General features: G+C 36.9%; 2 protein-coding genes across 2 annotated transcripts; one reads left to right on the top strand and one right to left on the bottom strand.

Annotated features, from left to right (window-relative positions):
• Positions 1-612: 612 nt before the first annotated feature.
• On the top strand, positions 613-9,903 carry LOC135640601 (pentatricopeptide repeat-containing protein At2g22070-like). The gene is made up of 2 exons (XM_065155225.1): positions 613-3,233; positions 9,337-9,903. The coding sequence occupies exon 1, from the start codon at positions 646-648 to the stop codon at positions 2,647-2,649; it is 2,004 nt and encodes a 667-aa protein (XP_065011297.1). The 5' UTR covers positions 613-645; the 3' UTR covers positions 2,650-3,233; positions 9,337-9,903.
• A 744-nt stretch (positions 9,904-10,647) lies between these two features.
• On the bottom strand, positions 10,648-25,542 carry LOC135639695 (protein RAE1-like). The gene is made up of 12 exons (XM_065153562.1): positions 25,418-25,542; positions 21,287-21,383; positions 21,037-21,123; positions 20,868-20,933; positions 20,573-20,766; positions 19,005-19,146; positions 17,415-17,495; positions 15,289-15,417; positions 14,435-14,512; positions 12,392-12,463; positions 11,304-11,384; positions 10,648-10,955 (listed from the first exon to the last, which is right to left on the bottom strand). The coding sequence occupies exons 2-12, from the start codon at positions 21,350-21,352 to the stop codon at positions 10,905-10,907; spliced, it is 1,047 nt and encodes a 348-aa protein (XP_065009634.1). The 5' UTR covers positions 21,353-21,383; positions 25,418-25,542; the 3' UTR covers positions 10,648-10,904.

The raw sequence follows: 25,542 nt of genomic DNA, 5'->3' as shown, positions 1-25,542 counted from the left end.
AAGTTCAAAATTTCCCATTTTCTTATTTCTACCAATTTAAGGTGAATTTAGACCAACAGTGTAACCATATTCACAAAAAATGTAACTTAGGTTCATTTTTATTTAAAATTTTGTTTTTAAGAAATATTATAAATATATAATGAATCCTTAATCACCCATTTTCTATTTTTAGTAATTTAAAGATATATTTTTGATTAATTTAAATTTTAAAAGGTTAAGATATTTTATTTTTTAAAGTTTTGACTAATTTAAGATGAAATTACAAAGTTGTAATTTTTGTTATTAATTTATCATTATTTTTTGTTTTATAATATTTAAATTATATATAAATATTATTTAATTCATTATTTTTTTATTTATTTTCGACCGGTTTAAATTTTGGATCGGCTGAATGACTTGTTCAATATAGTGAGTTTGTAAGAGAGAGAGAGAGAGAGAGAGAGAGAGAGAGGAGAAATGACAAATGAGTGATTGAGGGTTATTTTATCATTTTGAAAAATAAAAGATCTCTACTGAATATATATATATATATATATATATATATATATATATATATATATATATATATATATATATATCTCTCTCTCTCTCTCTCTCGTAAGGACTGAAGCCGCTCTCTTATGTGATCTCGCGCTTCTTCGCTTCATGTGTTTCTCAGCCCAAATGTCTCTCAATCTGCTTCAATCGATCCCTTCCCAGCCATCGCCTGCTGACTTCTATGCTTCTGCCCTTCAGACGTGCCTACGGACGGAGAACCTCTCCGTGGGGAGATCCATCCACGCCCATGTCATCAAAGCCGGGCTCCAACTTGGTATCTACCTTGCCAACAATCTCATATGCCTTTACGCCAAGTTTGGGTTTTTCGAAGATGCCCACCATGTTTTCGATGAGATGCCCATCAAGGACGCGTTCTCGTGGAATACGGTCTTGTCTATGTATGCAAAACATCGAATGATTCGCATGGCGAATAATATGTTCGATAAAATGCCCCAAAAGGACTCGGTTTCTTGGACCACAATGATTGTTGGACTGAATCTAATGGGTCAATTTGAACGGGCGGTTTGCATGTTTTCTGACATGATTCGGATCAGGGCTCCGCCATCGCGGTTCATATTAACCAATGTGCTTTCGTCATGTGCGGCCCTTGAGGCGTTGGATTTCGGTAAGGAGGTGCATTCTTTTGTGGTTAAGCTCGGGCTTGGTGGTGTTGTTTCTATCGCCAATTCCCTTATCAACATGTATGGAAAGTCTGGTGATGTAGATACCGCAAAGGCTGTTTTCAATGGGATGACACTGAGGAGTGTATCGAGTTGGAATTCTATGATTTCCTTGTTTTCTCAGTCTGGAAGGATGGATCTTGCTCGGGAAAAATTTGAGGAAATGACTGACCATAATATTGTTTCTTGGAGTGCAATCATTGCAGGGTACAATCAGAATAACTTGAATAAGGAGGCACTGGAGTTGTTCTCGAGGATGCTTAATGATCAATCTGCAGTCCCTGATAATTTCACGTTAACCAGTGCTCTAGCTGCTTGTGCTTACCTTGGGAAACTGGAACTGGGAAAGCAGATTCATTCGCACATCTTAAGAACTGCAGTTCCATGTCATGGGCAGGTTAGGAATGCTTTGATCTCAATGTACTCCAAGTCCGGTGGGGTTGAAATGGCTCGAAGGGTCTTCAAACAAACCATGGTTTCTGATCTCAATGTAATAGCCTTTACTTCACTCCTTGAGGGTTATGTTAAGCTTGGAGACTTGCAACCAGCTAGAGAAATCTTTGACTCAATGAAGTATCATGATGTTATTGCTTGGACAGCTATGATTGTGGGGTACGTGCAAAATGGTTTAAATAGTGAAGCTATGGAACTTTTTAGGTTGATGATTGACAAAGGTCCTAAGCCGAACAGTTACACTCTGGCCGCAATGCTGAAGGCTTGTTCCAGCTGGACATCCTTGGATCAAGGCAAGCAGATTCATTGTAAAGCTATCAGATCAGAGGGGCTGTCAGTTTCTGTAAGCAATTCCCTTATTACCATGTATGCTAGATCTGGAAGCATCGCAGGAGCAAAGAGAGTGTTCAATCAGATTTGTCAGAGTAAGGAAACTTTTTTATGGACTTCAATGATCATAGCTTTGGCTCAACATGGACTAGGAGAAGAAGCTATAGGCTTGTTTGAAAAGATGATCAACATAGGTGTGAGACCTGACGATATAACATATGTTGGTGTTATTTCAGCTTGTACACATGCAGGACTGGTAGCAAAAGGGAAACATTATTTTCGACAGATGCAGACGAAACATATGATCCAACCCACACAGAGCCATCATACATGCATGATTGATATGCTTGCACGTGCTGGTTTACTTCAGGAAGCCCAAGAGTTTATAAACATGATGCCAATGGAAGCAGATGCTATAGCATGGGGGGCACTTCTGTCTGCTTGTAAAGTTCATAAAGATGCTAACATGGCGAAGATTGCAGCAGAAAAATTACTGGCTATTGATCCTGATAACAGTGGTGCTTATTCTGTGCTTGCTAGTGTATATTCTGCATGTGGAAGATGGGATGATGCTGCTAAGATTTGGAAGCTAATGAAGGATAAAGGAGTGAAAAAGGAGCAAGGATTTAGCTGGATAAACAATGAATAAGATTTATGTATTTGGGTTGGACAATTGATTGCACCCACAGAGAGATGCAACATTTCAGATGGCTTTAAAGCACTGGAAGATAAAAAAGCAGGTTTTGGCCATGACGAGGATCTGAAAGAGCAATTTCTCAGTAGTCATGGCTACGGACTTGTTGCTTTTTGGTTGATCAGTACTCCTGAGAACACAAACTTTTAAGGATTATGAAGAGCCTAAGAATCTGCAATGACCACCAATCTGCAATGAAGCTTATATCCAAAGTTGTAGGAAGGGATATTGCCATGTCACGATGCTTCGTGCTTTCATCTACAACTATCCAGATGATTGGTATTTATTCAGGAGATTTTGGCCTAATAACAGACAAGGACAGTTACTGTAAATTCCACTGTATACCATACTACCAACAAGGAAAAATTAGTAAGCTGAAGATATCTTTCTGGGGTTGAGACCCAGCATGGCCTTTGCAGCAGAGGATTTACTGCAGTGGCCACTAGTTCCTCCCCAATTGTAATTTATAACCCTTTGGTTATAAAGCCATAAATTTATGGCCTTTGGCTTTCATGAGAAATAGGTGGACCTGATATCAGGTTAGAAAATTTATTCTCCCCGAATGTATATGTGATTTTTTCCATGAGATTCAAATTCACAAATGGAAATTTTATTTGTTCAGTGGCGCTTTTCTTTTTCAAGTACTCTAACAAGATGTGACTTTTGCAGCTATATATCAGTAATTTGCAGAAACCCCTTTCTTTTTTCTTTTAACATGTACATAAAGTACTTGTTATTAAAACATACATACACACAATCAGGTGGTATATTCCCTTTTGGTTCAGGATTAGATTCCACTATGAATATCGTCCGAAATGTAATGGCATGGTAACAAATGCCATTACAAATATTTATATTTTTTAAAGTTTACATAAAGAAACTAAATCGAGTCAGCGTCTAGTTTCATGTAACAAAACTAGATGGAATAACTATTGTGATTGGACTTTGGACCTGCATTGGGTTCGAGTCAGGTCCAGATCAAGTTCAGATAATGGGTTTGAAGGTGCCATCATTGCACTCTACATGAAACATCTAGGATGTTGGAACGCTGCATCTTCACGGTCTCTGCTGCAAATAGCCCTTCGGAACTTCTGTAAGAAGCTGGGAATTGAAATATGACTATTAGCATTCAGAAACTTGGATAATTGATAGAAGATGATAATGGGAATCTGACAAGTCGGTCCTTGTGCACTCTCCATAGTGGTTAGAAAGGCTTTGGGTTTCGGATAAGCTGTCAAACCACATTTAAAATTAAAATCTAAATCTCGCTTGCCCTAAAACCCTCTTTGGCTGTTGAAATATTAACCCTCGGATACATCTTAAAGCATTTCTCGATAAAGGCTATAAGGTAGTGCCAAGAGTTAGGCATGATTTTGTATTAGAAATCCTCAAATGATGAAAGCACTCCGAGATAAAAGAGGTGAAGAGGGAATTGGAGGCCAGTCTCGAAGGCATCAAAATAAACACACAAAAGGGAGTACATTTAAGAATGAAGAAACATCACTGACCCGCCTAAGATTAGCAATCCGGGGATATTCCAATATGTCGAGACCTCATGGAGAACAAAGAACCTTTATTGCCGAGAGTCATATTAGCATTTGGGTCAACCACCTGGACATTGCCAAAGGAGGAAGAGAAGTCAGAGTATCACTCGACTCTTTTGTCCGAAAAGGATGGCCACTTTGGGGAGTCAAGGAATCAAAAACATAAAGGCACATTAAAATATTAAAATATTTTGAACCATGCCATATGTCATGCAAAATCATTCGACAAGCTCAAGTCAGGTTACTTTGGCCCGACCAACTCCACATGGACTGAGCTTGACTAGGTTGGACCAATGTGCAACCAGGTTGGCTGGTCCAATGGTCCAATGTCCCATTTCCTTAAAGAAGGAAAAAGGCTTGTATTACCTCCTCAAGGATTGAACACTTCACTTTTTTTATTAGGCATGAGGCTCCTTACCAACACATTACATTATTTGTGTTAAAGAGACAATATAAATATAAATAAGACACTTTTATACTTATGACATCGGACCAAATCCTTACATGTGATGCATCCACCCAAGAAAAAAAACATATAAAGATTTTAAGGCATTTTAAAGCATCCCATTTAGACGTAGTCTGTTTGCCTAATACAAAAGCATCCGAAAGCATTCCATTTGCATATGATGCATCCATTTGGGACAAAAAGCATATTTTAAAGCTTTCGACACATCTGAAAGCATTCCATTTGCACACGATGTGTCAACCACCTTGGACAAAAAATCATCTAAAGCGTCTTACACATCTAAAAACATTCCATTTAGACATGATATTTCCGCCTAGGATAAAAAAATTTGAAGCCCTTGCGGCAACGCATAAGGGGGATAAATGATATGACCAATTTTTTTGGTCAATCAAGACTTGACACATTGAATTCCTCATTAAACTAACGATTACAAGAATGATGACCTTCTATGGCTTGTTTTTATTGAGAACTTACTAGACGGATACTCATAGGTTTTTAATACCTTCCAACATAAATTAACTTGACCAATAAAGGGGTTTTGCTAGATAAACTCTTCATGTTGTCTTTTTGCATGCAGTTTTTGCATGAAGTGAGATATATGGTACGACCATCTATTGCCTTCCAACTGAAGTGAGACAAGGGATAAGATACGAGAGTTTTCCTTTGTCGAAAAAATTCTTCCATTTTCCAAGTTCAAAATACTCAACGATCTTTCCTCTTCCAGATGCGACTCAAAAAATGAATTAGGTTGGGTCAATGTCATCAAGTTGAATCGATGATTATCAGACTCTATGATGCCCTCATCTCATGCCCCATGAATTTTGGTGGCATTACCTATTGGATAACCTTCATAGATAATTTGAAGCATGTGCTATCCAAAAGATCCCTGGTTACAAGAATTACCTCTGTTGAGTTTTCCTTTGACACAAGCATGTAAAGTCTTTGGTAGCAGCTTTCCGTATACAGGGTCTACCATCGTATTGAATTATTGATGATGAGAAAACTAAAGCTTTGTAAATGCTGATACAAGTGACCTTCTCTCTCTATGTGGAAAATTTGGGGAATTTGTAGTCAGCAAATCTGGGGAGATCCGGGGAGTTATGCCGAGCTTAAATGTTGCAACCATCTTTTTTCTCGGGTAGCCCAAACATCACCTCGTAGCGACGGGGCCTTCCCTTTTTCCTCGGGGAGCCTAACCATATTTTTTTTGTGTCGTAGCTGGGGGTGGGGGTTCGACATCAGATGGAGCTCCCGAGCCATCAATAACGTTCCTCCTTTTCTCTCTCACGAGGAGACTGAGAACGTGGAACGTTTGAGGGAGATTTTGTCTTCCTCGCGGGAACGTTGGCGCTTGGAGGTGATGTTTGGGCTCCCCAAGGAAAAATATGGTTGCAGCATTTAAGCCTGGCATAACTCCCTGGATCTCCCCAGATTTACCGACTACAAATTCTTGCCAAAAACTCACGCGTCACAAAAAACTTCCCGCCGGAACCCACACGACCCCTAAAGTTTCCCGCAAGAACTCACGTGCCGACGATCTCAGCCACGTGGCACTAGTCGAGCAGCCGCTCGGCCAATCAATCCAACTTGCGCCCGAGTTTAATAGCTCGGCCATCAGGTCCAATCTTTTGCCCGAGTCGTGCAGCTCGGCCAGTCGAGCAGCCACTTGGCCCATCAGTCCAACCTACGCCCGAGTTCACTAGCTTGGCCATCAGGTCCAGTCTTTGCCCGAGTTGTGCAGCTCGGCCGGTCGAGCAGCCACTCGACCCATTAGTCCAACTTGCGTCCGAGTTCAATAACTCGGCCATCAGGTCCAGTCTTTGCCCGAGTCGTGCAGCTCGACCAATCAAGCAGCCACTCGGCCAATCAGTCCAACCTGCGCCCGAGTTCAATAGCTCGGCCATCAGGTCCAATCTTTGCCCGAGTCGTGCAGCTCGGCCAGTCGAGCAGCCACTCGGCCAATCAGTGTAACCTGTGCCTGAGTTCAATAGCTCGACCATCAAGTTCAGTCTTTGCCTGAGTCGTGCAACTCGGCCAGTTGAGCAGCCACTCGACCAATCAGTCCCACCTGTACCCGAGTTCAATAGCTCAGCCATTAGGTCCAGTCTTTGCCCGGGTCGTGCAGCTCGGCCAATCAGTCCCACTTGCTCCCGAGTTCAATAGCTTGGCCATCAGGTCCAGTCTTTGCTCGAGTCGTGTAGCTCAGCCAGTCGAGCAGCCACTCGGCCAATTAGTCCCACCTATGCCCGAGTTCAATAGCTCAACTATCAGGTCCAGTCTTTGCTTAAGTCGTGCAACTCGACCAATCGAGCAGCCAGTTGGCCTATCAGTCCAACCTTCACCCGAGTTCAATAGCTCGGCCATCAGGTCCAGTCTTTGCCCGAGTCGTGCAGCTCGGCTAGTCGAGCAGCCACTCGGCCCATCAGTCCAACCTTCACCCGAGTTCAATAGCTCGGCCATCAGGTCCAGTCTTTGCCCGAGTCGTGCAGCTCGGCTAGTCGAGCAACCACTCGGCCCATCAGTCCAACCTGTGCCCGAGTTCAATAGTTCGGCCATCAGGTCCAGTCTTTTGATAGGGCGTATTCTGGCTCTCGGCCACAGGACAAATCCACCGCCAGTAAGGCACAAACGTGGCGCCTTGGGATGAGGGTTGAGCGCCACGTCGGACACATCTTTGTAGAATCAGCACGAAGACCACATTCCTCCCACGTCGACGAAAGCACGCGCAAGGAGGCGTCCTCTCAACAAATCACGCTCCGGAAAGCTCGGGACGACACCGTAAGGCGCCGTTCCGCACATACCGGGGCGGCGGCCGAATGCACGTACGAACCCGCCGCTCGGGGAGTCTACCGCCACGCGAAACCTGCATACGGCCGAACCTCGAGCACTAATATAAAAGCCCTTGGCCAGCATTTGGCCAAAGGATAACTTTTGAGAGGCAAATCACCGGACCACTCACTTAATCTACGAGGGGCCGAAGTCAGGAACTCCCCGACCCGGGCCTGTGCAGGGGCACAACGACTCTGGAGCCAGCTCAAACCCTTGGCGAAAGCATGTTAGCTCGACATCAAGCTCAACCCGACTTCAGGTCCAACCCGACCAACAGAAGGACGTGTTCCCGAGCCTCGACGATTCTGGACATCGGCTAGTGAACCAAGCCGTGCTGACTCCTCGGCCATGGTGTGCGAGTTCACCAACATTTACCATAGCTAATTTATAGCTAAACTAAAAGATGCAAAAAGTCGATCTAAGGTAGTAACTTCTATTTTAATTTCAAATTTAAAGATTGACACCTATGCCTGAAGGCAACATTCATTCCAAAAAAGACCAAACAAAGAACATTATTTCCTTCAGCAAACTCCAAAATAACTGAACAAGAACAAAAGTGAAAGCCACAGCATCAATATGAAAGCACCATTAAACAAAATCTTAGCCTTAGCTATTTAAGTTTAAACAAAATCTTAGCCTTAGCTATTTAAGTTTATATAAATTGCTATACCTTTCAGTTAAACTTGTGGAGGTAGTTAAAAATATATATTAAAATTTACATATTACAGTACAAATTCAGATTGTGCAAAGCACAGTGTGACAATGGCCGACTTGATAGTTTGATATTTCTCGGCTCAAAACTCTCGCTTTAGATGATGTAGGAAATCCTTAAGACTTCAAAGAGATGTTGAGCTCAGGGATCAAAATCATCGTTTATATAGATGTTCTTCCATCAAGAACATTTATTATTATCACCTCATAATGTTCAAGAATTAATTCAAATTTTTAACGTTTGAATCATAATGAAGAATTTTAATGATATTAAATAAAATATTTAATAACAACGATTTAATGGATTGGGATCTTTTACTAAAGCATTAGAATCTACTATATCTGTCATTTTGTCATGACTACAATGTGTTTGTTTTGTTCAGGTAAAATTGGTGCTCTTATTTCTATGTTTATTTCTTGCTAGGAAAGTTATATCAGAAGAGGGTGAGCCTCAGTAGACAAGACTCTCATGCAGTGGATTTGCCCTTTGGGAAAATCATAGCTGAAACATCTATATAGACTTGACTAAGGGTACTTTAGTGCAGTTACTTGAGCATTTTAGATCTCTACCTATGCTGGTTGAGAGCCAGCTCTAGCAAGTCTTTTTGATGAGAATTAAATATTATCAACCTACATATCCTGATTCCAAAATTATATTGCATTTATCAACCTACATATGATGAAAATTCTGCTTGAAACATGATTTTCAATATTTCATGTGGTTGGCTTGGCTCTTTGTTTCCGTATTAACATTTTCCAAATGAAGCATTTAGACAAAGAAAATAATTACCCTATTAATATTCTGCATTGAAGGATACTCTGGTGCAGTCTAAGTTTTACGAGCTACAAAATGTGATGAAATTGGAAAGTGACTCTAAATCTATGGTACAGATTTTAGGGAGATGGAACACTTGGCTAAAGGTGGAAGTAGAAAAATGTTACTATAAAAGAGGGGACTTTGAACTCCCAACGAGTAAAAAGAACTCGCTGAAATATACGTATCTATTGCTTATTTTTCATGATTTACGTATTAAACTTTCCATTAGTTCTCTAAGGCTAATATGGAATGTTTGTATGATTTTGTTCTTCTAGGGGGCATTATAAACAACACCATACGACCTAAAATTCCAACTTGGTGTGATCCTGAGTGGAAGTCCCTGATGGAAAGTTGTTGGTTTTCTGGTCCAGCATTGAGGCCTTCATTCTCTGTGATATCTCAGAAGTTGAGGAAAATGGCTGCAGCGATCAATTTGAAATGAAGCTTGACTACAAATGCAATAGAGCCTTCTTTCCGTATTCTTCTCTCAATTATCGAGAAAATTCAAAGATACACACCGCAAGCTTTATTGCATTTGCCACATAGCATACAGGATCTCGGTGGATGGATCCTTAGGGATCTATGGACAATGTCAGTGCTACCGTACATAGCATAATTGCTCAGGTGCAAGAACATAAAATAAGTGCAGCTATTCTTGCCTTTATCATTCAGCGATTAGTGTGTCAATGTAGATTCCATGTGTTGTCATGGCAATGTTTGCTCGCTTGCTTGCCTCTGTATAACTTTTTTTTTTGGAAAAGATTGATCACACAGCTAAATTGACTTGTATCTGAAATATTTGTCTTAGATTTTGGTAATGGTTTTAATTCAACGATTTAGAATGTCTGCTGTTATAATAATGACCACTGGATAGTGCATCTTCTCGAGTTTGATTAACGGATCAGATATTTTTTTAATCATATTTGTCGTAAAATATGATAGAATTTGGCCTCTATCAAGGTTTTTTTTCACTCATGTTCCCAATAAAAGATAAAGTCTCACGCATGGAAGTTCCGCTTCTCTGCTTCTTCTTTCATCCTAACCTAGCTGTCCATCATTTTTGTCGAGTGTTAAGATTGTTCTCAAAGGTCCTTTTTGTCAAGAGGCTATTATAGGTTGCCAGTTTATCTTTGTCAGATTAATGGAGAAAACAACTCACTATTAATTCATCAGGTTTCTTCTTACCAAAAGAAGCATTTTTCTCAACTAAAAAAAAAATTTCCAATCATCCAGACTACCCAATATGAATTTAAAGGGTCTACGAAATCTTCTTTAAACCGAACAGATGGACATAGATATATCCAAAATACACAATCTACCAACATTTTCATGTTATAATAAAAATGGAGCACCCTTAAATTTCACTTCACCTAAACCTCACCCAACTAAAAGGACTTGGAACCCAACTATTCCATCAAACCCAAACCCAAACCTGGTTTGCACGGATAAGCAAGAACTGAACCCCAAAAAATCTCATCCCTCATATCATAATTAACAAGTTTAATGTTGACACAGTATTTTGTTTGGTGCCTAAGCATAACTATCAGCAATCAAGCAATTAAATACATAGATTACAGGTAGGAGAATGAGCTAAATTGACCACAGCTAGAACCGATGACTGATTCTTTTCACATGCGGCCTGTCATCTTTTATGACGAGATGTACATACAAATGTGAAGCTCCTAAATCAATACGAACCAAAAAGTTCACTAGTTACTAAAGCACCGGAGTATACACCACCATATGTATTTAAAAAACATGACAGATACTAGGCATGCAGAAAGCAAACAGATACACAGCACGGCCGACAAAAAAACCAATGTAGCTCGAGGACTTGAAAGGTTCACTTTCTACTTCCAGTTCCAAGACGTGGCTTTGCTTTTACCTCGGATTCCTGTTTTGAAAATCAAAGGGGTAGCATATGTCAGCAGCATTAAAAAATTCCTCCTACATTCCGCAGCATGTTATCTATAACTTTCTTCTTTTATGGTAATTTGTCATGTTGGGAAAACAATATAATTGGTAGGTCGATTGATGCAAGTTTGCGGAGCACATATTATGTACAGAGCATACGAAGACATCTATGCAAGAACTCGTGCATGAAAGAGAATAGCCACCACCACATGTATAAAGACTATTGTAAATAATCAGTGGATGAGATGCTATAACAATAGTCTTAGCATAGACAGGTTTGAATGATTGAAGGGCTGAAAGAGGTCTCAAAACTGAATCTAATACTGACCTGAGGGCTATGAAGGTAGATGTATGTCTTTGCTGTAGCTGGATTATGATTTTCAGCACCTTTGCTCCAGTCATAACAGACCTGCATCGGTTGAATATTATCACATCTTGTAGCTCGGAATACTCTATGATCAACACTCAGGACATCCAAATGTTTGCAAATTTAGACAGGTAGTTAAACAGGCAGTGCCACAACAAATAAGTTATTTCATAGGATTGTTAAAATTAATTAAGGTTTGAAATAGTTAATTTCACTAAATTTCAGAAGGAGTACAGAGCACATCAAGTACAGCCTCATTAACTGGCGAGGAACTTTTATCATCTCCCTTACTGGAGAGGAACTTCTATCAGATGGCTACGAGACCAGGTATATTCTCAATTTAGGCTCAGTATACCCAAAAGTTGGTATGGTGGATAATAAGTATATGAAGAGAATGAGGCTGCACACCTGAAAGATGTCCAAATAAAATTTGATAGGAACAGCATTTACAAGGAGGATAAATACATTAACTCTTCCTATACTCTGCATCTGTGGGAGCTTCATGTGCATCAGACTGCCCTTTTTAGGGTATAAGAACATGATGATCTTGGATGATTTGGGATATTAACCCATTAATGATTAAAGAAAGAATCAATAGAGCCAACAACAATTGGTAGGCATATTAGCCTCAAGAATCATTAAGGTAGAGAATTTTATGGTAATAATAAATGGAGTACCCTTCCGAGCACTACTGCTACAGACATGTCAACTAAAAATCAAAATCCATACAAACTTCATGTCTGAAGTTATTAATATGTAAGCAACTTCTTAATGTTGAGCTTCAAGCCATTTGAATGACAGATTGTGATGACCAGATTAGTCCACGTAATGTAAGATGCACTTGCTGGACCTACTTTTAAGCATTTTAGACCATGTAATAATTATATACTTGCAAAATATTAGATCACAATCTTGAGGCACTTTCATAAAGACATAATACGAAAAATATTGCATGAAGAACAACCAAATGCAATCATTACAATAACCACTCAAAAGATATACTTCCTTGTCTCAAAAACATTGGTAGAAAAACATGATATACCACTTACAGCATAGGCAAAAATGGAACCATCATGGTTGAAAGTACTGCAAGGGATAGGATGTGGGCACCTAGCCATTGCCTGTTCAAGAAAAGGTATGATTCATTATTATTACCTAAACACACTGTCTACTTCGTGGAACAATATAATGAAATTTATTCTATTTGGACAACCAATCAAGATTGGAAGACTCGATGGAGGAATGAGGATAATATTGGTAACACCATTACAAAAAATGAATGAGAAAATTGTCTTATATCAATATCTTAAAGGAACCAAAGGCATGAAATAAATAAAAAACATGCAGATTTGTGAAAAGATGTGCATCAAGTAATTAAGTACATAGAAAAAAGATTTCACAAACTTCTGTAACTAGCTACAAATACAGTTAAATTAAACCTTATAACTCATACGGATGAACTACAGGCAGACTAGAAAATGCTTCACAACTCACATAATTTACAAATTTGTTCTTCTCAATCAGTCAACCAAGTGAATTCAAATAATGTTTTCCACTGTTAGATTAAGAAATACCTCTATTTCCAATAAATCTATCAGATTTGGAAATCATGAACTAATAAAAGCAATAACACTTGTTTTGCTAGTAGACTGGCTCACAAATGTCCAACACACCATGCTTCTATCGAAATAACATGTTAAAAACAGCCAATGCAACACTTATTAGTACATTTCACTGTCCCCTTGCAACACTTACCACTGATTAATATTTAAATATTATTTTATTCTTATCGGTCGATTTCTGTTCTTTTTAAGCAATGGCTTTAACGAGTATAAATAAAAGGAAACAACAGAAAAGGTCTCCACACCAAGTAGCTTAAAACTTGTATCTTATTAATATAGTTTTGATCATAGTTTATGGTTTCACCCCGACTGGTTCATATCATCCAGTATTTATCAGTCTGAGCATAAACCATGAGGCAGACTGCCCCCCTTTTGGGCAATCCGATTTTTTTTAAAAGGATGGTTTAGGGTTCTAAAAAGCCTAAAAGCGCAGCCAACTTGGGTAAAAGAAACATCCCTTCTTGGTACCATCTTACATGTCGGCATACTACGCAAGTATGTAGGCACGGACTGGATCAATATCAGTCTGACCATGGACCAGCACGGTTCTGGTATCCGGGATGTCAAACCTTCGTGACAACATCAATGCCACTAATTAAAATAGCGCAATTGTCAAATCTATCATTTTGCTAAACGCCTAAGTAGATTCAAACCCTTAAGTGTTAACATCTGGTTTGAAGTTAGATAGTATTAATAACAAAGGACATTGAAAATTTAGCACGAAAACACTCAGTTCAGAAAAGCAGGAAACATAAAATAGATCTTTTATCATTCTAGTAGTGGTAGGAACAACCAGCTATGAATCCCATTATGGCATGGCATGGTTATATAATATGCCATCCTCACCATGTGTTATGCTACTTAATAAAGAACTGCCTCAGACCATTTAAAGAACACCATGATAAATTACATTTATCTTTGAATTATGATAAATTATATATGTATTAATGCATGTATTTGTATTTATATGAATATAAAGGTCAACTCAGTCTCCAAAATTTAAATGGATCAAACGGACCATCTAGTCATCGATCAACAATAATGTGATTTCTCCAAACTAAAAATTTGATGATCACACATATTCACCAAGTTTATCATGGCCATAAGGATTTGTTAATCATTTTAAGACAGTCTATGATTGCTTTATTGGCAAATCAAAATATTGCTACATGCATGTACATACTTATCTATAGCATTACACAAGAACTCTATCAGCAGATGGCATACCATCCTCGATACTATATAACTTTAGAGGATAGGGATAGACAAGTAGCAGGTGGAGACTATGGTGAAGATACTAAGAAAAAGATTTATGGAACTACAATGATACCAGAAAACTTCAAGAATGCAGAAGAATTATGCAACTAATATGAATAATGATGTGAGATTATTTAGTCCAGGATGCACAATACAGAAACCAAGGAATAAAGAGACTGTGCAAATAAAAAAGTGTCCTAGAAATGAGCAGACCTTCAGCCTTTGTTTGCTATCTTTGTCCCAAAAATTGAAAGCACCATCAGAGCCTGCAGTAACAAATGTATGATGAACCTGTTACAGAAAATATATCACATAAGATACAAATGTGAAATGTACAAGATGCTAGATTTCATATTGACACTACAAACAACGTTCTTATCATTTACAATTTATTTAATGTATGTATCATGATCTTAAACTAATGATACAATATAAACACGGAGAGAAATGTGCACAATATAAACAATTCTGCTTTCGTTCTGCATAAATTAGGACAAAGAAATGTACTGAGACATACATAATTTCGAATATTAGAATAAACTCTCTAAACCAGGATAATATACCTATAGAGTCAAAGAAGAGCCAATCATCAGAAAGAGACAGTGTAATGCCTCCCATCAACAGGATTCAACCTATAATTTTGTTGTCCATTACTTATTGCCTCTTAGCAAAGATAATAATGTCTTTTTCCATGTATGTAACAGATTCAGATGAGCATATCAGACAATGACTACACTAACGGGCAAATCATTGTTGCAGCAAAAACTGAGTACCATCAGAAAGCCAAGAATCATTGTTAAATTGGAAAAGCCAAGATTCATTGTTAAATTTTCAACATTAGTTACAAAACAAATGAAAAGTGATGGCATAAATTAAAAGTTTAGAAAATCAAACTAAAAGGACTTATTAAAGAAAATCAAGTACCCTTGTCATTGATACTACTTATTAAAGAAAATCATGAAACCTTGATGACTGATACTGCTTATTAACCAATTCTCTCTTACACATTGCATAGCAGAGATGTAGTAGTGTAACAAGAAACAGGGAAAGCAAATGTAGAATCTTACAGGATGGAAGTTCATTGAATTCACAGAATAAATTTCATTCCCTTCTCTGTGGCATTTGAATGTGAAGTTTTTACTTTGCTGTGCATCATCAAGATGGTGTACGCCCACCCTTCCTTCTATGGATCCCACCTTCAAGAGCATACGCCAAAAAATAAAGGATTCAGTGAAAATCTACCAAAATTAAATCAATCACATTCATAAAACAGTAAAAACATTGCAAACCAAGTTGTTCTTGATGCATTCAGACAAACTTAAAGATAGATGTTATGGATCTAGTTATGTCTTTAGAAATAATACATCAATCTTCCATATAGGAGCCAAAAGCCAAATGAAAGCTAATATGCCAAAAACAATGTTTAACAGGCAATACATATTGGTCTGAACATGAACCACCTAATTTGGATGGCCCACATATGAATAGGCTGACTGCCTAGTAAGCTGGTTTTTTCGTTTTATGTTTTTGCCCTAATAAAAAAATTCTAATACCTAAACCCAACCCGCCCTGCAAACCCCAACACCCCCCCCCCCCTCTCCTAGTCCACTAGGCTTTGAAGCTTGGGAGTCAAAGCAAGGCTTGGTGGTATCGATACCTGAGAAATTTAGGTTAACCCTCCACAAGTTTGAAGCTTTCTCGTTCTTCTTTCAAACTTCCTCTGTTGACAACAACTATTATAGAAGTGCCCTCATAGGATTTAGGTGATTGCATGCAGCGGCGAGTGGAAGAACTGGTATAGAAGTTAAAAATAAAAAGACTGACATGGGTTGGGGGAATTGCTCCATGGACTACCAATCAAACACTTGACTTATTAAGATCAAAAACAATTCCAATCAGAATTTTATTCCAAAAGAAGTAAGGATAAACCATAAAGGATGAAATAGATGTTTCTCTTAGATTAGGATAGTTTGCTTATCAATTGAGAAAAATTGATTGTGGAGAATAAATACAAAAATATACTCAGATAAATAACATAGCGGACGAAGTTTCAGGATTGATTATATGAATTTTTTGTTTTTGAGAAAACCTACAATAAGACAGGAAGTCTGTCAGAAAATATGAAAGAGTATACAAGGTGCTTATTGTCCTAAAAAATATAGAATAAAGACAAATAACTGGAAAAAGGGGCAATTCTTTTAGGACTACACTCTCTGAGCACAGTTGTAGGCACGTTAAAACAGTTCCCTAATGCTAGCAAAAACAGCATAAGAAAAATGGTATCACATGACAGACAAATTTCAGCAATATATATTTCCATTTTTAGTTCCTCAAAGATGATTCTCAGTGTTTCATTTCCATATTAGCATGGCCTTTTTGCTGCTACTTGGAGCAAGAAATGAGGCCAATGGATCATGCCACATGTTATTTCGTGGAAACCAACAACAAAACAGACATGAGATGATTTGTGTTCATACTCTATTCCCTTGGGGTCCAATCAGAAGTCTATGAATTCCAGGACCCCTGATTCCAGCTCCAAGTCAGGCCATATATTTCAAGAGTCTAATACATGAGAAAATGTCATGTTAGATGAAAGAATATACCAGACCAAATTAATAAGAGAAGTGCCTCAGGAAACCTATTGTTCATTCTCAGTATTCTTTTAACAATGCAAAAACTGTAACACCACACTGCAATAACTTTAATATTACATCCAAAATAAATGAAGGTTATGGACTTCCTCATCCTACTAACAGGCCAGGCAACATTGTTTTCATGAGAATACAAAATTAACATGAATAATTGAAATCAGATTGCAGAGGATAAATTTTTAAGACCTGCTTTTTTTTCATTATTAAGAAACAGGGTTAATACAAGTTCCTCTAGATCTTTACACTAAACATGGTTGCAATTCACATACTCCTGAGCTAAAGATCACAGTGAGGCCCTTATGTCACTTGATCAGCGCAAAGCAACAAGCAAAAAAGCATTCCTTTTCATGCAATTGTGAGCTTGGACAAGCAATTGGGTCTTTGCTACAGATGGCATTGGCAAAATAACAAAGGTGACTGAACCTTTTTCTTTTTGTGTGGAAAGGGGAACAAAATAAGCATTACAAACTAAAAAAGTAAAATAAGCATAAATGGCAAGGAGAAAATGGACCCATAAGCTAACACTTCTAGTGAAACATTACCAGAAACCCTTGTTGATCAGGAAATGCAGCAAGGCATCTTGTTTGATACTTCAAAGGTGATGTTATGGTCTTGAATACCGTCTGTTAATAGTACAAAAGCAAATATCAACATGAACCTTCCTGTGCAAGTTTCAACAGCACAGATGAAGAGTATATATGAAAGAAATTTGGCACTGGGATTGCTAATAAGTAATAAACAATAAAAAAAATCATTGTAAAGAAGCTCAATACGTGATTTGATTTGAAAATATCCACTAGCATACTTTGAACCAGCCTAAAACTAACATGCCAGTTAAGCAATGCATGTTAACAGCACCTTCAGTTCCCTATATATGGTTCTCTTAAAGTGTGTATCATCTTAGTCTTAGAGGGAAAAGAATAACAATGCTGATGTTTCAACCATGGGTCTTAATTGAGGATATTACAGCTTCTATAGTGATACCCATGCATCTTGAGGCATCACACATAGGGTATGGCTTACATAGACTATGTTCTAAAAAGCAGCTGAGCTATGTGGGAAGTCAAGATTACCACATAATTCATAGACAATTTTGCAACTTCTGATTTTGGAATAGTAATAAGACCACATATTAGACATATATGTGGTTCATATTAGAATATTCAAATCTGAACTATGCGGAAAAACAAGGTTGCCACATAATTTATGTGCAGTTTGTGACCTTTGTTTTTGGAATAGTATAAGACACATATTAAATATATGTGATTCATATTAGAATGTTCAAATCAGTATATAGCTAAGTTATAAAGAACAATTAATGAGTTTAAATTATTAATAGGCAAAAATGTAATCTACAGCAGGGTTTGCCGTACCGAGCCATACCGCCCGGTACGGGCGGTACGTACCGGTCCGACAGGTTTTCGGTACGCGGACCGACTGTTACCGATCCGAGGTACTGTGGCAGTACTACAGTACTCGATACACCTGGGTGTACCGCTCGGTATACCGTACCGTACCGGTACCGAGCCCAGATCGAAATACCGGTACGGTACGGTATTACGAACCTTGATCTACAGAAACCAAGAATTTATTGGATCAAACTTGTACTCATTTAAGAACAATTTTAAGTTATAAATTCTAAGAAACATGAAAAATTGTAAGTTACTAATGTAATAGTTATCACAAAGTCACAGACCACATATCATAGTAATCAAGCAATGTACAACACAACAAAAGCAGTAACAATCAAGACAAAACAGAGTCCACCAGTGCACCTAAATTTCATATTCATGTGACCTGCACATGTGGTCACTTACTCCGAATATAGAGTAGAATACCAAATGCTGACCCAAATGCCACTGAATAGCCTAAACATGTTTATGGAAATAGGTAATTTGCAAATTTGCAATTCAATATGAAGTTATTAAATAGGAAGAAAGATATAGGTTTTATGAATAGTATTAGATAGTCCTGTAGCTTAGGTTTGGCCACTAAATATGAGCTTTTAACTCAGCAATTTGGCATTTACTTGAGGGTCATGGTAAAAGATACAGATCTATCATGTCATTTGCATATGTTAATTATAATGAACAAACACATTCATCCTGAAACACAGAATAAAGAAGAATCACCTGAGGGTTTTGCAAGTTAAAAATTTGTAGCTGTCGATCAGCAGTTCCAACAACCATCAGAGGATACTGCACTGTCAGAGCATAGCAACGCTCAGGAAGCTGCTGGGTATGAACTGGTTGGGCTTGTCTAGTATCCCAGTATCTGATTACATTTTTTGTAGGAAAAGAATGAGATTATAAAGTAAATCTTGCAGAAAATTCAACAAACATAGCATGAACTAATGTAGAAGAGCATCAAATTGAATTAGGGACAGGATGACATTAATTACATTTTGAGTATTATTCCGTGGGTAAGTTTTAAGAATCAAATACAGAGAAGGTTCAAGTGATAAAATGTCAATCATGGGTCATACATTATATGATTATAGTTCCAACTTTCCAATATAATAGTAATAGTAGGAGCAATATTGAAGAAAATATATATCACATGATCATATTCTCACGCTTATGTAGACAACATGTATGCAATAGATTTTATACATAGAAAGTAATGAGGTTGCATAAAACATATTTTAGGTGGTCATATGAAAACATGCATAGCTGCATATTAGGCCACATTAGCTGCATACAAAACAACTAATGGAAGTGGCATTAGAAAGAATAATTTCATCATAATCAGAAAAGCACCTACAGATTTACAAGTAAATGCTTAATCCTACTTCTGTAATCCTCTAAAAGTATTTGATGATTATTATTTTTCTGCAAGAACATGTCAAAATACCATACTGGTCATGAAAAATACCAGTAAAGATTGAAGATAATAGTTTCAGTTAAATAATAAAATCTTAACAAAAGTCTGGAGTTACTTTTGCAGGTATAAAGATGAGGAACTAGCTTTTATATCATATCTTTAAAAATTGCCACTGAAATTAACAACATTAAGTTCTGAAACAATTAAACCCGTATACATAATTAAATATCAGGAACAACCTTAGAAATTAAAGAAAAATGGACCCCCTACTAATTTTTGAACTTGTAATTGTGCATTCCATGTTAACATTCACTTGACAGCTAAAACCTTTATTTCTGAAAGTCAAATCTAGTGTTCTTTTTGCAGGTATCAAGATGACGAACTAGCTTTCAAATCATATCTTTGAAAATTCCTACTCACATAAACAACATAAAGTTCTGAAACAATTAAATATACATATCAGAGACAACCTCACCAATTAAATAAAATGGATCTCCTACTAATGTATGTCATCTCCTTGGGAACTTGCAATTGTGCATTCCATGTTGACATTCCCTTGACATATAAAACTTCTGTCACTGAAACTCAAGTTCAGAGTTCCCCTTGCAGTAGTCAAGATGAATAACTAGTTTTTGAATCATATCTTTCAAATTGCTACTCACTTCTGAAGCAGTTAAAGTTCTGAATCATATCTTTCACTTCCCATAACAGCTAATTAAAGCAATTAAATATGTATACATATCAGGAACAACTTCGGTAATTTAATAAAATGGACATCTTCATAAGAACTTATAATTGTGCATTCCATGTTGAACATTAACTAGCAAAATTACTAGACATGAAACGGCACCACTTTATTGTAATCAGGGTTGCATGCCTGAGTGTCTTGTCCCAGCTCCCTGTAACTAAGAGATTCATCTGTTGTATCCAGGCAATTTCTTTAACAGGTGCATCATGTGCAGCAACTGTAGTAGGTTGCCCACCAGACATCAGAGGCCACATTTTGACTGTCTTATCGCAGCCTCCTGAAAACACAGTTGTCCCATCATCCTTCCAAGTCGAGCACAAGACCTGATGTAGAAAATCCATTTGTTAGCAAACAAAGAAAATAGTGACTTCATGACGCAACAACTGTTTACTGGCAGAGGAAAGCTAAAAAACCATCAACATACTGGATGATCATGTGATATTGATGCCTTAGGTTGACTGCTGCCAGCCATAATCTCCCAACACCTAACCTGTACATCAACAAAATGGAAGAGAAAAAGATACTATGAACGTAAAGTCCAAGAAAAATGGAGGATCTTTCTCAATAGAAAGTTTGAAATCGATTGGAATGACCTGATTATCCCAAGAAGTAGCAACCAGGTAATTTCCCTTGGGACTGAAGCTAAGGCTAGAAACCGAATCACTCGGGGAAGGAAGCACCTGTAGCGACAATAAAAACCATCACTGAGCTACATCGGAGGCAAAAATCAACAAACAACTCTTACTAACGTTCCTATTGGTATCACTATATTATAACAACGGAAAAGTAATGGAAGAATGGTTTCCGATGAGACTACGAAAAGAGTGATACAGAGCCTTGTACCTCCAGTGACTTGTTAGGGTTCACATTTCCCGCCGCAGCTGTGTTAAGACCACCGAAGCTTGCCATCTCCTTCACCCCTTAATCAACTCCAAAAACCCTAGAGAGAAATAGACAATGATTCGACACAAAACAACGCAACGGAAGCCAGCACGTAAGGTTTTGTTGACAGCACAGGGATTAGGGTTTTTACTTGTTTGTGGACGATAACAAGTTTAACATATATATCTTGTGAAGTCTGCAAATATCATATTTGTCAGAACAGATTTTTTTTTTGGCACATATAACCTCTGGATATTAAGATTATTCGCGTGTTACTCTTATTACCATATATCCAGAAAATTCAGGTTAATTATTTTTAATCAATTCAATATAAGTTTATTTAATTAAAAAAGTATAATAATATAACATACTTGTTAAAAATATGTTTTTAAAAGATCTTTAAGAGCGTAAATATTTTCGATTAAAATAATATTGAATTAAAAAAATATGCTTATATATATTATCCTTTGTATTACTTTACGATTGTTTGAGAGTAACTTTTCTCTTGACATTATTCCCTCTAGAATTTTCGGAGACCATCATTCCTTTAGACCATTTCGTTTTATTGAACAAATTATGCACTGTTTTGGTTCTATGAACATACTTGCTAGATTGTGACTATTTGCTAATATAGGCCCCATTGCGTTCCTCAAGGCCTAGCAACATGTTAAACTTACTACACACTTTAACCTACTACAAAGAGAAAGATTCAATGCTTCATGGCGTCAAGTTTTGGCCACCTTGAGATAGCCACGGGAAATCTATCATTTGCATATAAGCCGTTGCATGAGTATCAAAATTTTCAAGTTAGCAATTCCCCTCATCTCTGCGAGCTTTGCACAATTCTTTCAGTCGTTGAGCAATCCATCTCACCTTACATGATCTCATCCTTTGCCAAACACCTCGCTTACTTTGTGCATCGTCAAGTTTAATTGTCAATGTCAGGTCGTAACTTGAACTTAGTTATCCCAACCTTTGTGTGCTACGCGTTCTTCCCAGCTTGCTTATCCTTATAGTGCCTCTTGCACGAAGGGTTAGCGATTCCTTTGAATGTCAATCTCGGATGCCTATTCATTTGAGTGACTCCTTTCCCTATGTCTTTAAACTCGTTTTCCCTAAACGATTGTGCGTGTTGTTTTCCCTCAACATAGCCCCATTAAGTCCTATACATTTACATGCTAAATGTGTTTCTAAGTGTAGATTACTATTTATAATCTTATTTTTTATTTTTAAATATTTTTAAAGTATTTCTTAACAAATGAACATAAATATTCACTTCTTCCTCCTTTTTTTCTTTTCATCTTTTTCTTCCTCTTCTTTTTCCTCCTCCGTCTCTTCTTTTTTTCTTCCTCTTCTTTTTTCTTTCGCTTCTTCTTCCTCATTAGATGATAACATTAAGGGATGATGAGCAAGATCGGATAATGTAAGCAACAAGCAGCATCAATGGCAATGGCGATGAGCAACATCGATGGCAAGGATGAAATAAGATATTGTGGGAAAGAAAAAAAGCAAGAGATGGCTCCCAGAAGGATTTATCTGATGAACAAATCATGATAAACTTTAAACAAATTATACCCAACTTAAATTGATTTATGAACTTAGAGTTTTATTAGAGTTTTGATATATATGTCATCCGTCTGTATAGGGCACTCATTAGGATATAATAAACGCATGACACCTAAAAGGATGTATTCTGTGCAAGAGGTTATTTTCATTACTCAAATCTTGATCTCTCATGTTGTAAAAGGAATAATCTTATCATTGTATCAACACTCATCCTCAAACGTAGATTAGAGTTCAGAATATTTTGAACTCTTATCACAGCAAAGTTTTCCAGAGAGAGAGAGAGAAGGCCACTTGTATCAGCATTTACAAAGCTTTAGTTGGGAGCTTAATAGATGATGCATTTCTAAAGTTGTCATTCAAACACAAACCAGATGCAGTATATTCAGGACCAGATCAATTTACTGTTGCATATGGAATATAGTCAAATATTTATTGTTTGTTGACAACAACTATACTAAATTCAAATAGAAAATAATCAATAAATCTGAGCTAAGTAATTAAAATTATTCTGGAGCATCACTCCTAGTGAAGACCAGAACTTGTTCATGACTGAAGACTTCACAATTGGCTGCAATTCTCCTAATTCACGAAAACTAGGAGTTTGACATTTGCCTCAAAGCTAATCTCTTCCTCCTAGAGTTGTATTCTCAATATTTTAGTTAATGTCCACCATCGACCTCAAAGAAATAAAATTGTGTTTAATGAGATAGCATTATCAATTCCCCCAGACTTGCATTTAATTTATGACAAGAACTCTCCAGGAAACATTTGAAAGAACTGGAAGATGTAGTTAGGGTGGGTCATGAGATTATTATTTGAACCAACTTAAATTGAAGATAATGAAAGTATTCTTATTAACATCCAGTCAGAAGGGCAGACAAAATGAGCCATCAATTTGAAAATGCTACAGAAATACTGTTTGTCTGAGAGGGGCTGGAAGTAATGCTTTCAGATGCTTCCCACCTAAACATTTCTCAATCACAAAAGTAGAGATGATGCATAAATCAGTTCACTTGTTGGAACTTAATATACATAAGAAGATTTTACATATATACATATATATTCCTCTAAAGTTAGTGTTTTACTTATTGATCCCTATAAAATTAAGTTTATCATATATTTCTTTCCAAAACCTAAAAACCTTCATACATACTATTCTTATTGTTCTTCATTACTCACCACAATTAATTCAATAACTAAGTTACAGTAACACCAATGTCAAAAGTCATTCTGACACTAAATATATTTGAAGTGTTTAGGTACTTTATATTTTTATGCATATTTTTTATTAAAAAATAATGTTAACCAGAGTGAGAGAAGTTTAATCTGTGTATTATAGATGAATATTAATGAGAACCACATATGTGAGGAATCTTAATATTTGGAAGGATCTACATTATGTACAATTGAATAACAAGGCAGTTTGTGATCTGCCACTCCTCATGATACAGATATGAACACATCAAGGGTGATTAAGAGGACAAGAAGAAGATGAAAAACAGAGGAAGAAAAATGATTATAGATAAAGATTGAATAGAATTTATTAAAATTAAGTTATAAATTAAGAGTATATATATAATATATAATATATATATATACATATATATGTGTATATATATATACATATATATGTGTATATATATATACATATATATACACATATATATACACATATATACACACACACACATATATATATACATATATATATATATACAAAACGATAACTTAGAAATATTCAAAGTTCAGATTATAAATAGCAAAAGGATTGTAAACACGTTTTTTTTCCTTGACTGTTCTTCACATCATTTTATCTTTTCTGCCATCTCAAGTTACCATCATTTTGGACATTTCGGTTCCTCTTGCATGAGATTTATTTGTTAGAAATAAATGGATATCATCTATAATATTATTTTCTCGTAAGATAGATAACTAATATCGGTTATTTATTTTAATCTATCATATTAAAATATAAATAAAATCTGATAAGAAAAAACTAGAGGATCCTACCTTTCCTCAAAGATCCTCTCCTTGGAGAATCCTCTCAAACATGAGGAATAAGGGAGGGAGAGCCTCTTTATATAGGAAAAGATTAGCTCTCCACCAAAGACAAGAAATAATTTATTTTTTGTTTTTATTTTGCTTTCATACACAAAGATAGAATTATAATGTTTATTTCTTATGGTTCACACAAAAATAAAATTTGAACTATTTACTTTCTAAAAATTACGTCACTCATTAGGAAATAAATCAATTAATAATTTAATTAATTGAAGAAAAAAAATTCTTCCACGTGATTAAGGAAATCAATTTTAATCATTTCTTTAACCATATTATACAAACAAGGAAGTTAATAATTTAAATAAAATAATAATTTGATTTATGTCAACGGAGAAAAAATCATCGGTGATTACAGCTCTTCCTCGAAAAGTAACTGATTCTAGCTAGCAAGGCCTCGCCAGCAGCCACTGAACAACATAAAACCTCACAAGGAAGATAAAGAAAAAGGGGAAATCATTCACATACCGATCGTAGCCGTCAGTGCGCAGATCTCCAGGCCTCTTTCACCTCCGGCCGTCGCTCGACGATCCCGTGTCGTCGCGCTCGGCGTGGAAAGGAATGAGGAAACCCTTCGATAGCTCGCGCCGAAA

The sequence above is a fragment of the Musa acuminata genome, chromosome BXJ3-6 (genome assembly GCF_036884655.1).
Source record: "Musa acuminata AAA Group cultivar baxijiao chromosome BXJ3-6, Cavendish_Baxijiao_AAA, whole genome shotgun sequence".
NCBI classification, from domain to species: domain Eukaryota; kingdom Viridiplantae; phylum Streptophyta; class Magnoliopsida; order Zingiberales; family Musaceae; genus Musa; species Musa acuminata.
Note: the sequence above shows the minus strand (reverse complement) of the source record. Positions and strands in the feature narration are given on the sequence as shown.

Excerpts from the sequence above, each read along its gene's own strand:
- LOC135640601 (XM_065155225.1), top strand. The coding sequence starts at position 646 with ATGTGTTTCTCAGCCCAAATGTCTCTCAATCTGCTTCAATCGATCCCT.
- LOC135639695 (XM_065153562.1), bottom strand. The coding sequence starts at position 21,352 with ATGGCAAGCTTCGGTGGTCTTAACACAGCTGCGGCGGGAAATGTGAAC. Across the intron at positions 17,496-19,004 it reads TTAACTTGCAAAACCCTCAG|ACGGTATTCAAGACCATAAC; the intron begins GTGATTCTTCTT and ends TACTATTAACAG. Across the intron at positions 14,513-15,288 it reads ATTCAATGAACTTCCATCCT|GTTCATCATACATTTGTTAC; the intron begins GTAAGATTCTAC and ends TTTCTGTAACAG.